Raw genomic sequence first — 13,795 nt, 5'->3', positions numbered from 1 at the left:
TCCAAGATATAGAAAAGGCTTTTTTTGGCTGGTTTATTTTGGGTTTGTGGGTTTTTTTGGCTCAATGAGCAAGTGAGAAGTACAAGTGGCCAATTCAGAAAGATGGTCTGCCCCAAAATTGTAGGAGACGTTTGCAGGCTATTGTGAAAAAGATGTGGCACCTCAAGACAGAACTTGATTTTCAAGTTGTTGGAAACTTACTTGGTGTTTTAAATAGCTCATTCTGGGAAAGTATCATCTTTCTCTCAGGTCTGGGGAGTTTGCTCTGTGAATGCAGCTAATTTAGGCATCACACTGCACTCTCTGCACTGGGTGGGTGTTGGATCAGGTGCTGGTGGCTCTGTGGGACCTGCAGGTGGGTGCACTGCAAAGCCATGCCCAATGCCAACAGCTGCAGTGTGGCTGAAGCCTGAGAGAGACATCTCCAGCACCTCACACCCTAAAAAATAAAAGCTATTTTCAAGCTTCTGGCTCTGCTTTGAGGGTATTTTTACCATGCCTTGCAGAGGAGATGCCTGGCACGATCTGTGTTTCACAGCCAAGCAGGTGGATCCTGCAGGAGGTTGTACACAGTGTGCAAGGAATCAGTATCTGCTCTGAAGCTGCAAGTAACTTCTTCTGGGGTCAGGTACACAACCAAATGTCATCCTCTCCTCTCTTATTGTACTTGACAAATCAGACAGTGTTCAAAAAAGCTAGTCTGGTTTTGTGGAATGTAGGGCTGTTCTCTAAAGGCACTGGGAGGAGATTTAGCATCTAACTTGGTCCTTTTAGCCTAAAGGAGACAGGTTTCATTTGAACTACCAAAATATCTTCTAATCTTTCAGTCTGGGGCAAAAGTACTGGTTTTCAAAACTGCATTCAGCTGTCAGTCTATCAGATTCCAAGTTTCTCTTCAACTGGTCTCTCAAAAATCTTGCTGTAAGGATTTTTGCTTTGCTGCTTTGTGTGTTTGTTTTTAAATCAACTTTAATTTTAAAAAACCCAATAGATCTATCTTTCCAGTCTATGTAAAAAGGCATAAGAGTGTAAACCAACTCATTTAGTGATGATTAGATAGAGAAAAAAATGTTCAACAAATGTTCAAAGATGTTCAACATCTTTGACAGTGACATGGACAGTGGATTGAGTGCAGCCTCAGCAAGGGGAGAAGGGATGGGACATCCAGATGGACCCTGACAGGCTGGAGAGGCCAATGCAAACCTCATGGAGTTTTATATCATTATTATATGTAAATTATATCACATATATTCTATGTACTATATTATATATTATGTCACGTATATGTATATCTATTTTTATACCTCTGTTTTTATTATTTATAAGAGTTGCTATGTTAGTCCTCAGTAAAACACTAGTTTAGCCCTTCTCCACTCTAAAAGTATAGTGAACTACAGCCTGAGCAAATGTAATATTATTCACCCCACTGTATGCTCACTTAGGCCAAGATTAATTAAGACTTGTCTTAATTCAAACAGTAATATCACATCCCTGATAAAGAGCAAGTTAAAACTCCCCTTGCATGGAATGCCACTGTGTTCCCAGGAGGTTCATTGTTAGCTCAAGTTAATTATGTTTAAATTATTTCCTTTGATGTGCTGATGTAAAGATCATCATCTGACCCCTTGGAACAGGAATTAGAGCTCTCTAATAATAAGTGCCTTACCACTGCACCCTCGTGGTGGTTTGCCTGCCTGAAATGTCAGCACCGAAGTGATAACATCATTACAAGATCATTGCTCTGCTACATTGCTTGGCTTCCTAGCCCTTAAAATCCTTCCAAAGTTCTCACCTTACAAGTACCTTTGTCTGGCAAGGGCATGAAAACCAAAATTTCTGAGCATAAATCATAGAATCATAGAATTTTAGGGGTTGGAATGGAGCTTAGAGATCCTCCAGCCCCACGCCCTGCCCTGGGCAGGGACACCTCCCACCAGAGCAGGTTGCTCAAGGCTCAGCCAACCTGGCTGTGAACACTGCCAGGGTTGGGGCAGCCACAGCCTCCCTGGGCAACCTGGCACAGGGTCTCACCACCCTCACAGGGAAAACTTCTGCCTAACATCTAACCTCAATTTCCCTCCTTCAATTTGTGCCCATTGCCCCTTGTCCTGTCCCTGCAGCTCCTAACACAGATCCCTCTGCAGCTTCCCTGGAGCCCCTTCAGCTCCTGGAAGGTTCTCTGAGGTCTCCACACAACCTTCTCTTCTCCAGGCTGAAATGCTCTCCTGTGGAAGTTTTAAATCTTAGGGTAAAGGTGTGAATTGGAAGCACAGTTAGACAGATAACTTTCAGGTGAGGCAGCTAAGAAAACCCCTAAGTTCCTTGGGCAGCATTCCTTCTGCTTTGCTTTTAAATGAACCCTTCAAACAGGGAAGGGCCTGGACAAAGTTTCTCCCCATTAAACCTGCTTTACAACAAGTTTTTAGCCCTGGAACATTCAAATTAACAGACATTTGGGACATTTTTTTTCCACATACTGGGATTACAGATGCTCTGGCCACAAAACCAGACCAAACAACCATGAACCAGCAGAATTTGTTCATAGTTAGTGTTATCAAGCAACTGTGAATAAACCATCCTTGTGTTAAAGACATACCAAATCTCTGCACAAATTAAGAGGAACCATGAAGGACACAAAAGGACCTTGTCTGATTCTGACAAATGCTTTCTTCTGACCTTTTGTGGTATGTGAGTTTCTACACACTGCAAATAAATAAAATAGTATTTAAAGCTTTCTCCTAGAGATTTACACTTGGTGATCTGGTGGCTGGAGATGATGCCACCCACAGCAGTTAGGGCATTCTTTTGCCCTCCTGTACCTTGGACTTCACAGAATAAAAGCTTAAAAGCAGTACAAATCTATCAGCTATTTTTTTTTTCTCTTACAGCCTCTGTGCAAAAAGGGTGGCATTACATTTGCTGCACACCAGATGAATAAACATGACAACCTCAATGCTGACAAATCATTTAGGAGAACATAGAAGGCAAATACTGTGTTGTCTTCTAGCCAAAGCTTCAGAGGACTTTGTCCTTGGTTTGAAATGAGGTCAAATACACCAGCGCCTACAGACCAGCACTATTTTCAATGCCACCCTAGCAGCAGCAAATTATCTACCAAGTCTTACAGTGATTTATTAAAGCAGTGAAGATCATTTGGTATAGGGGTTAGTAGAGTGTCCCCACTCAGTGACATTCTGGACCTTAAGAGCTGCTAGAATCATAGAATGGTTTGGGTTGGAAGGGACCTTAATGATCACTTAGTTCATAGAATCATAGAATCAACCAGATTGGAAAAGACCTCCAAGATCATCAAGTCCAACCGTACTGTGGTTACTAGACCATGGCACTAAGTGCCACATCCAGTCTCAAACGTTCTCCAGTTCCAACCCCCTGGCATGGGCAGGGAACCTTGCCTAGGCCAGGTTGTTCAAACCCCTGTCCAACCTGGCCTTGAATACCTCCAGGCATGGGAAGTTTAAAGCCATTACCCCATGTCCTTGTCAAAAGTGCCTCTTGTAGTCCTTTTAGGTACTGGAAGGCTGCTAGAAGGTGTCTCCAGAGCCTTCTCTCCTCCAGACTGATCAACTCCAAGTTTCTCAGCCTGTTTTCATAGGAGAGGTGCTCCAGCCCTCTGATCATCCTTGTGACCTCCTCTGGACTCACTCCTATAGGTCCTTGTCCTTCTCATGTTGGGGGGCCCAGAGCTGGACACAGTACTCCAGGTGGTGTCTCATGAGAACATCTTTTCTAGCTGTGCCTTCTGTTTCCCTGTGGATAGGAAGTGTTTGTAAACACGTATTTTTGCAGTGTGAAATTGCTTTGGTTGCAAAATGACTAGAATTTGTCAGTTTACAACAGAGCGAGCTAAGGTCAAATTTACATGCTGCTATTGAGAGTACCTCTGGCATTAGAAGGGTTGAAGATGCTACAAGCTGAAGAAAAAGCTTCCCCTCTCTTCCATTCTCTTTGCCAAGTGGCCTGCCTAGTTTTTGTTTGAAGCTGAAATCAGGTTGCTTGGGATTGGTTTGGAAATCCATTTTTTCTGAAGAGAGGAGGCCCATTCAAGCATGAGAAAAGCTATTTAATAACAAGGTGTTGGACAGCTATGAGCCCAAGCTGTAAATCAAAATTTTTCCTTTCTGCTTTCTAACTATGCTTAGCCTTGAATTCCTACTGATTGCATGGGGTGGGGGAAATTTAGTCACTTTGCTCAAGAGCCTGAACATAAAAGTCCTTAGGAGAAAATCCATCAAGATAAAAAGGTCTTTCAGATCAACATGATATATTTTGATTAAGCCAGCTCCTGTTAATATGAAAAAAGAGTCAGCAGCCTTTGCTGCATGTTTGGGAAGTTGTGTTCTCTAAATACATTTGAAGTCACTTTTGCTCAGACAAACAGAAAGGTAATAGGGGATTGAAATCCCCAAATCCAGATTTGTGCTCTGCAGGATTCCTGCTCAGCTGCTGACTGACCCTGAAGGGTTTTGAAAACATAAATGCCAACACATTTTCAAATGAAAGCTCCCCAGGTTCAGCAAATTCTGCTTCTGGGACAACCCAAAGCATGGGTCTCCTTCAGCCTGAGGACTAGCTGCACATCCACACTTACCCTGAGCACACCAAGCCTGGACCATGGCCTTCCATGGCCTCTCCTCTGAAGGGGCTTGGCATGTGACATCTGCCAAGGCCAACTTCTTCCAGAAGGGAGCAGAAAGACACATTTGCTTCCCAAGACAGAAACCACACTGGGTGCTGGGACCTGCAGCTTTGGAGGTGAATGCTTTGCCCTTTAGTGTAGCTAAACATGCATTTTCCTTGTCAGACAACCTCTGCATCACAGAATTCCACTACAAACAGCCACCATGGGAGACAGGGAGGGTCTCATTCCTGCCCTAGGATAGAGGTGCTCTCTAAAACCTGAGCTGGCCACTGTTGCATGCTGGAGTAGACAAGGAGAGGTAATGGTTGCATCCCTGCCCCTGTCCAGCTGGGAATGATGGCTCTCTTGCTTGGCTCTCAAGAGCAAAGAATTTGTTCTGCCTCTTCAGCAGCAGAATGTGCCTCAATATAGATCACAGTAGCAAAAGACACTGTGTTCTGACCAGAAATGTAAGGGTATCTAGGATGGACAGAAAGTTTTCTGCAGCTGGCTCTGCCAGCTCCTCATTCTGAAACACCTAATTCTTACAAACATTTCAAGAATTACCTGTTGTCAAAACTATCCTGAAGTTCCCGAACACATCTGGACATCAGCTTTCTAGCCTCGAAGTGCTGTGCCCCTGCTGAGATTAGAAGTCTGCTGAGATACAGCTTTGCCCAGTACCTGCTCTTTCTGCCTGTGCCCGGTGCCAGAGCTGGCTGTTCCTTGCTATTCTTGCCAAGGAGAGCCCTCTGCAGGGCAGTCTTCTCTCACACGGAAGGCGGATCTCCTGGGGAAGCAACCTGGGCGGTGGCGCACAGCTTAAGCAGGGCTCATTTCATAGAATCATTTAGGTTGGAAAAGTCCTTTAAGAGCGTTGAGTCCAAGCACCTAACTCAGTGCTGCCAGGTCCACCACTAAACCACGTCCCCAAGTGCCATATCTGCAAGTCTTTCAAATGCCTCTAAGGATGGTGACTCAATCACTTCCCTGGACAGTCCAGGGAATCCTGGGCTGCATCCACAGGAGTGTGGCTAAAGCACTGGAGCATATCCCTGTGAGGACAGGCTGAGGGAGTTGGGGCTGCTGAGCCTGGAGAAGGTTGTGTGGAGACCTCAGAAGGGGAGGGGCAATGGGGACAAATTGAAACAGGGAAATTGAGGTCAGATGTTAGTCAGAAGTTTTCCCTGTGAGGGTGGTGAGACCCTGTGCCAGGTTGCCCAGGGAGGCTGTGGCTGCCCCAAGCCTGGCAGTGTTCACAGCCAGGTTGGCTGAGCCTTGAGCAACCTGCTCTGGTGGGAGGTGTCCCTGTCCAGGGCAGGGGTTGGGGCTATGGGGACAAATTGAAACAGGGAAATTGAGGTCAGATGTTAGTCAGAAGTTTTCCCTGTGAGGGTGGTGAGACCCTGTGCCAGGTTGCCCAGGGAGGCTGTGGCTGCCCCAAGCCTGGCAGTGTTCACAGCCAGGTTGGCTGAGCCTTGAGCAACCTGCTCTGGTGGGAGGTGTCCCTGTCCAGGGCAGGGGTTGGGGCTGGATCATCTCTCAGCTCCATTCCAACCCCTAAAATTCTCTGGTTCTATGAATTAGATTAAATGCAACATGTTGCTTTTCACACTGATTTTCTTCTTCAAAACACATAGAAGTCAGCTCTCCAGAGACTTTCCAGTATCTCAGTTGCTGCAGGAAGGACCTGGCCTGTAATTTTACAGAGCTTCCATTTGAAGTCAGAAAGTCATTCCAGTGCAGCTGGACATGGCACAGCACAGAGTCTGGCAGAACTTGCTTCTCACTGTCCCAGGATAGGCTGCATTGGACAGGTAGGAGAGCTTGTGACATCAGAAAGGAGGTCAAAGTATGCAGAGCTACACACACCCTTCAAGAACATACAACCCTCAATGATAAGCCACAATTAGGTAGGCAATATAAGCCATTATTGGACAAGGAGTGCTCTTGGTATGTTTTCTTTAGAGGTGTGAACGATTCCTGCCTGATAGCACAAGTATTTCATTTCCTGCAATCAAAGAGCAGGGTCCTAGCAGCAGAAGGGAAAACGCAGCCCCTTGCTCTGAAAGGTGTGTGTGGGATTAGCTCACAACTCAGTTCCCTGCTGAGCCAGGGGCAGCTGCCCAGTCACTTCACACAGGAGCAGAGACTACTGGGAGGAAGAAACTGCTTCAGTTGCACCTCAACATAGGCCAATGCAAGTCAACTGGTGGCAATTAAATGTGGCTGAACTTTACATCTTGACCTCTCTGTGAGAACATGTTGCCTTTTCATACTCACTTGCCAACAAAATCCTAATCATACCAGTCTTTCTCATCTCTTCCATGAGACAAAAACACATCCCTGCAATGCACAGAACAAGCATCAGGTGGTGAGAAGTCAGGGACCAATATGTATGCAATGAACAACTCAGTGTCTGTAGTCACATTAACAGAGCCCTTGGCAGTGCTGGGCTAATGGTTGGGCTCGATGATCTCAAGGGTGTTTTCCAACCTAAATGGTTCTTTGATTCCTTGTTTATGGGTGGCACATCACCACCTGTTTCTGGAATCCTGTCAGATACAGGATTCATGCAATTTGATAAACAAGGTACTGAGTACCCATTTTATAATTGGGAAACTACTTGCAAGAGAAAGAGCAATTGCAGCTTACCTATGTGCAGGTTCTAGTGCAAGCTGGACAAAGAGACTCTGTGCAAGTGACAGTCCAAAACACTGTCTGTCCAGCAGGTGAAAACTTACTAACTTTTCCCTTCCTTTCCTTAGAAGACCATTAGGAAGTGGAGAGAGGTCCCAGGAAAGTTCTGTACCTCTCCAAAAGTGACCCAGAATCCGAGGAGGTGTGCAGCATGATGGTGAGTGCTCAACAGTCTTCTTTGTAACTCAAAAATGAGATGCATTTCTTACCTGTTTGAAGCTGCAGGAGGTGAAGGGCCTCAGATCCAGGACTTCACAGGGAAGGAGCAGGAAAGCAGGGCAGAGGTAGCTGAAAGCCACAGCCCTATGATCCACACACAGCGAGTACTGACAGCTGTGTCAGAACTGCTGGACTGAGCACGTTTTGGGAAAGATGCCAAGCTTGGAGCCCTTTGGAGATGAGGCACATCCTACAAGCTGATTGCAGAAATAGTCAAGAACAGCCTGAAGTCTTGAGGGGCAAAAGGTAGGAAATTAATAGCAGGCTTTTCTATTAAGAACAAAAACTTAAGGAATAATATAAAGGAATATACATTCTGGTTAAGAAAATTCAACCCACTGTGCATGCTATAGGAAATATAAGACAGGAGGACTTCTGTGCAGCCTATAGGAAACCCAAGGCAGGAGGATTTCTGTGCAGGTTGTACAAATCACAAGGCAGAAGGATTTCTGTGCAGGTTGTACAAGTCACAAGGCAGGAGGATTTCTGTGCAGGCTCTAGGAAACACAAGGCAGGAGGATTTCTGTCCCAATTTTATTTTTTGTTTATTTTACAACACCTGCTTCAATGAAAGATTGAAACAGTCAAACTAAAACAGACATTATATGCTCATACCATTTACAATATTTACATAATATACTTTTGTTTGGTTGGGTTTTGTTTGTTTGTTTGTTTTTGCTCAGAGGGTAACTATAGCAACTTGGGACAAAAGAGCAAGTGAAAAAAATCACTGGTGTAAAAAGTTAAACTTTCCTGTTGATCATGTTGCCACCCTTGAACTAACAGAAGTAGTAAGTGGGGTAAAATGCTCTTTATAGTAACCAGGTTGACACTTCACAGTGACAGGTCCTGCTCAGCTTTATTTCCACCAAGCTTAAGCCAGCAGGGAGCAATTACCCTACCTAGAAAAGTGATGAGTGAGTTCACAAGTGATCCCTTCTTCATTTTAACACTGAAAAGCAGGATTGAACTATTGTGCACACAGATAGCAATTCATTTCAATGCTCTGTTGTATTAAATACTAAAATATATTTTACCTTCCTTATTGTACATGCTAGAAAATTACACTAAAAGTTCAAGTTTCTGGAGTAACAATTACCCTTCTCTCTCTCTCTCTAGATATATAGATATATATATATATATTCTATATATAATTTTTATACCCAGGATAAAGATATACTAGCTCCAGTATGGCTGCATCTTTCCATAATATCTATCAAAGTCCTGTACATAACCAAAGCCTCATCTAAAAGTTAGTTTTGCAGATTTTCTACTTTGGTCACGCTCTCATTTTCCTCTTTTTAAAGCACCTTTCCAAAGGTAGCTGTGCTACCTTTTCACTTCAGGCTATGCCCTGTCTGGAGGAAGGGCCAAGTCACACAGCCACGGGTGGACAAGCAGCTGGTGGTGGCATCTTTCACCTCTTGGAGTGTTCCTTCAATACAGTACTGCTAAACCAGGTCAGACAGAACTGAATTCTGCCAAATACCTGGAATTTCTTTAGGCCTGGACTTTGTTTCATGTCCTGTACACACAGTCCCAAGGCCCAAGTGCAAAAACCAGAGTGCATGGTGGTCTCAGCTGCAACAAAAAGCAGTTTGGATTTTATAGATACAGTTTATCACCCACCCAAGTGATTTATTTTTTTTCCTCATGGTTGTATCCTCAAGTAGCACCAACCATTTAAAATGTTCATCTTTAATATATATACATACATCCCTTAATAATTTATACACACTCACACACACACATAGATGTGGCATCAGGACGTTCACTGCAGGAGAAACTTATTTACAGTTAGCTGGAAAAATGAACTTGTACCTAGTGACAAATACTGAAGCAAAATTGTCATTTGTGCTTTCTGTTTGTACAGGAGTGATTACCATCCTTTCAAAAAAAAAAGTTCATATTTTTATTTGCATTGAGACATGTCACAGGATGAAAAAAAGTTATAAAACAACAAGGATTGTGGATTACAGAGCATCAGTTCTCCTTAGGGACCTCACTATTCTACAGAATAGCTGCTTTCTATAAAAATTCTCCATTCAACCACCTCTGTGGTTACCCAAGCTTGCTTGAGGATCCCCTGAATAAGTAACAACACACAGCAGAAGAACCATGCAGCCTGTCTTGCACTGTGCACCTCCATGAGTTAGAAATTTCTGCCTTCCCCGAGTAACACAGCACTTCACTTTTCACTTGGGACCTCAGAGTGCACTAAAAAAGAAAGCAATCCCCCCATTCTACACAGCAGTTAAGAGGCACAAGGAATAAGGCTTGAATGACTGTCTTCAGACACTGACCAAGCCATGGAAACCAAGGATTTCAACTCCAGGTTCTCCCTGATCTGCTTACTGGGTTGGAGGATTCAATTCTTTCAGGTAATCTCTACTCCTGGATATAGACATTGGTTTATAACCCACAGCCCAAACTGCCCAGCTGTATTTCCAGGAGTGTCCTTGTCTCTTGAAAGCATGAAATGGTTTCATAAGGGAGCTGTTCAACTAAAGGCAGAGCTAGGTTTAATCTTCCTCGTGGTTTGGCAAATGCAGGTGCTCTGCTACAGCAGGTTGGAAGTGCTTCTTTGGCCAGGCTAACAAGTGTTGGCTGGCCAACTCTCATTTCAGCACCAGGCTGCATGGAAGAGGCAACTCCTGCCTCATGTGTTGACACTTCATAACCACTGGAGACCAAAATGGTAGTGCTAAGATATACAATTTTAAATAACTCATTAAAAACTTATGGGGAAATTAATTGCTTTTCTCTTTGACACAAAGACTGTCAGGCTGGAGCTGAAGGGAGACTCAGGAGCTAAAACACAGCACATGGACTCTCACTTTGTAAGCATCTGAGTGACTTGAGGAGTAAGAGATCTGCAGTGTCCTACCAGGAAGTCATAGCCTTCACATTCATTTCAGGAAACATTCACCTTTTCCAGACCACGAGCTACTCTTGCTTTAGCTATTATTTATGTGCACGTTTGCAATGCTTTTCCACAGGTTTCTTGTAAATGGAGGTGTCTTCTAGCCCTCTGTTTTGACCAACTACCCTCTCAGAGATGGCTGCAGGATCCCTTTTTCCACCAGGTGAGATTTCAGGGTTTTGTACACACTTAGTTGTTGCTCAGGCTGAAGTATTAACAGCTGTTTCAGTAACTTGCTGGGATTTGGACCCCTGTCAAGGAAAGAAACATTTCTTTTTGTGACCACAACTCTAAAGAATCTTTCAGACACCTTTCCATTTTCCTCATGCTGCACACACAATGCCTTCCCTTTTTGGGGGGACACCAAGTGATGGATTTCTCCCAGTCTATCTGGGAGATAGTCTTAGCTCAGAGAGAACAGAAGCTAAAAAGTATTTCTATTTCTATATATGGGGATATTAAGACAGCTCATGACAAATAAGATTCACTGATTCATCCTTAATCACTGTAATAATTGTTTTTCATCCACAGATCTTTTTCTAGTATCTGTTGTCCGCCAGATAAGCTGTGTACCCCTGAGCTAAGTCACTAAGCTACTGAGCCACCTCAGTGAGGAAAACTGCAAACCATAGAACCATCAGGGTTGGAGGAGACCTCCGAGATCATCAAGTCCAACCATTAACCTGTCACTGCTGGAACTCCTAAACCAGATCCTCCAGTGCCAGATCCAGACATCTCTGAAACACCTCCAGAGATGGTGACTCCACCACCTCCCTGGGCAATATCCCAGGGCCTGAACATCCTCACAGGGAAAACATTCTCCTCACATCCAATCTGACTCTGCGCTGTCCCAGCTTATAACCATTCCCTTAGGGAAAGGTTCTTCCCCCAGAGGTGTTTGGGCACTGAACAGCTCCCCAGAGCAGTGGGCACAGCCCCAAGGCTGACAGTGCTCAGGGAGTGTTTGGTCAATGCTCTCAGGCTCAGGGTGCATTGCTGGGGTGTCCTGTGCAGGACCAGGAGCTAAGACTTCGATGATCCTGGTGGGTCCCTTCCAACTCAGGAAATTAAGCCAAGCTTTTCTAAGTATCAGCCTTATTTTTAGCTAGCCACTTAGTTATAGGCTACTTCTAAGATGAACCAAAGATAAAGCAAAGAATCTTTTGCTGATTAGGTATCTAATAAATACTGAGCCATATGCATTATGAAGCTAAGGGTATGTCTCAGTTTGGCCCCTTGATCTGCCCCTGCCCCAGGAACTGACTGTAAGAGAACTGTGATTCCCATTATTTCTTCTTGAAAGCTGATGTGGTTCAGGGAAGATGAGCAGTATTTTCAACAACTTGATTCCTTTCTTTAACCAGAGCATTCTCATCTTAACCTAAGCCAAGAAACTGAGAAATACTGGAGCTTACAGGAGTGACCTACAGGCTCTTCAGGAATCACAAAGGGATAACAAATGCTCCACAACTCTCCTGCCTCAAACCCCTTCCTACAGCTCCCTGTGATCAGTAAATTCTAGTAAAATTTCCAATCTGCTGCTACACAAAACTTCCTGGTATTTCAGGATCACAAGTTACCTTTGACAGCAGTCACAGAGACATTAAGGCCTAGCTTGAACATGACACAAATCCTAGGCAGTGACATATCATAGACCCATAGAAATTTTAGGGGTTGGATGGACCTTAGAGATCCTCCAGCCCCAACCCCTGCCCTGGGCAGGGACACCTCCCACCAGAGCAGGTTGCTCAAGGCTCAGCCAACCTGGCTGTGAACACTGCCAGGCTTGGGGCAGCCACAGCCTCCCTGGGCAACCTGGCACAGGGTCTCACCACCCTTACAGGGAAAACTTCTGCCTAACATCTAACCTCAATTTCCCTCCTTCAATTTGTGCCCATTGCCCCTTGTCCTGTCCCTGCAGTTCCTAACACAGATCCCTCTGCAGCTTCCCTGGAGCCCCTTCAGCTCCTGGAAGGTGCTCTGAGGTCTCCACACAACCTTCTCTTCTCCAGCTGAACAGCCCCAACTTCCTCAGCCTGGAAAAATACGTTTTCTTAATAGTTCTGAATTTGAAATAATCGCATAAATCATATTCAGAGACCTGCAACCTCTGCTATGCTAACATAACTCCTCTGAGGTCATTATGGTACAGTTCCTACAGATGCTTTAGGTGTTAATGTGGTAAAAAGCTCATACCTTATGAAACTGGTGATATAGACATGAACAAACGTGGCCATCAAGTACTGGCAATCAAAGCGATCCATTATCCCACCATGTCCAGGGATTGTGTCTGCAAAATCCTTTTGGGTGTAAAGGACAGGGAGGGGAGGGGAAAAGAGAAGATGGTCAGTGATTCCAATGCAACACACTCGAGATATCTCACTTGGCAGCAGCACCTTAAGGCTGCAAGTAAGCTATAGTTTCACTGCACTGAGCCAAAAGTTAGCAACAGGCTCCTTTAGCAAAGGAATTTTGAACTGCACAGGTGAGTCAAGGGGTGAGAAGAAAAAGAGGTGAAGCAACTTGTCCACAGTATTGCACAAGAGGACAGAGATAGGTCAGGTGCAGCTGTGCCAGGACTGAGTACACTCATGTGCCTACACATCAGTTTGTCGTGAGCCTCTGAAGCTAACGACTGTCATTTCTTGCCTCTGCAGGTTCTAATTCTCCTTTTTAATGCCTTTTTTTGCTTTATCCTCTACTGCTAGGTATTGCTGAAGCACTTATGACCAAGTATATTTGCTACAAGAGAAGCAGTAACTTGAGGACTCTTTCCAGTCCTGCCCAGTCACCTGCCCTTTTTTTTCACTGGGTTCTTGGTAACCATAGGTAAAACCATAATGTGTGCATCCAATAACCATCTATTTAACAGGATCAAACAGCCCTGTAGTGAAAAAATTATCACTACATTAAAAAAATCTATTTCTGATGCTAACAAAGCCCAATACACCACCTTTGTGTTATCTGGTCTTGTGTGTAGAACAGCTTTATCAGGTGAGATACTCTCACATATCTTTTTTTTGCCATCCACACTGACTTGTGTATTCCCTGGGTGAAAACCCTGACCTTAATCACGTGGGGCAACTGTCAGAAAGTGAAACTAGTCTTGTGCTGGTGCCACAGTAGCTCTCCAGTGCTGGGCAGGCATGGAGGGTCTAACCTAACCCTTGACTTCCCAACACTCCTTTGGTCATCACCTGGGGCCCAGAAGTTTTAAAAGAATCTGCTTTTTCATGTTCTGCTTTGAGAATAAGTGTTGCTTTTCAGGAGCATTCCCCCCCCCCCCCAAGACCATTCTCATATGTTAACTTTAA

At 44.5% G+C, this 13,795-nt stretch overlaps 1 protein-coding gene across 1 annotated transcript in view; it reads right to left on the bottom strand.

Annotated features, from left to right (window-relative positions):
- Positions 1-10,602: 10,602 nt before the first annotated feature.
- CDS1 (CDP-diacylglycerol synthase (phosphatidate cytidylyltransferase) 1) overlaps positions 10,603-13,795 on the bottom strand; it is a gene marked incomplete at its 5' end in the record, with an annotated part of 19,047 nt that continues 15,854 nt past the window's right edge. Inside the window, 2 exons of the mRNA XM_009084463.1 lie at positions 10,603-10,732; positions 12,678-12,781. Coding sequence (XP_009082711.1) covers positions 10,603-10,732; positions 12,678-12,781 — 234 coding nt within the window. The remainder of the gene's footprint in view (positions 10,733-12,677; positions 12,782-13,795) is intronic.

This window comes from Acanthisitta chloris, unplaced genomic scaffold, assembly GCF_000695815.1.
Source record: "Acanthisitta chloris isolate BGI_N310 unplaced genomic scaffold, ASM69581v1 scaffold13961, whole genome shotgun sequence".
In the NCBI taxonomy this organism is placed as follows: domain Eukaryota; kingdom Metazoa; phylum Chordata; class Aves; order Passeriformes; family Acanthisittidae; genus Acanthisitta; species Acanthisitta chloris.
Note: the sequence above shows the minus strand (reverse complement) of the source record. Positions and strands in the feature narration are given on the sequence as shown.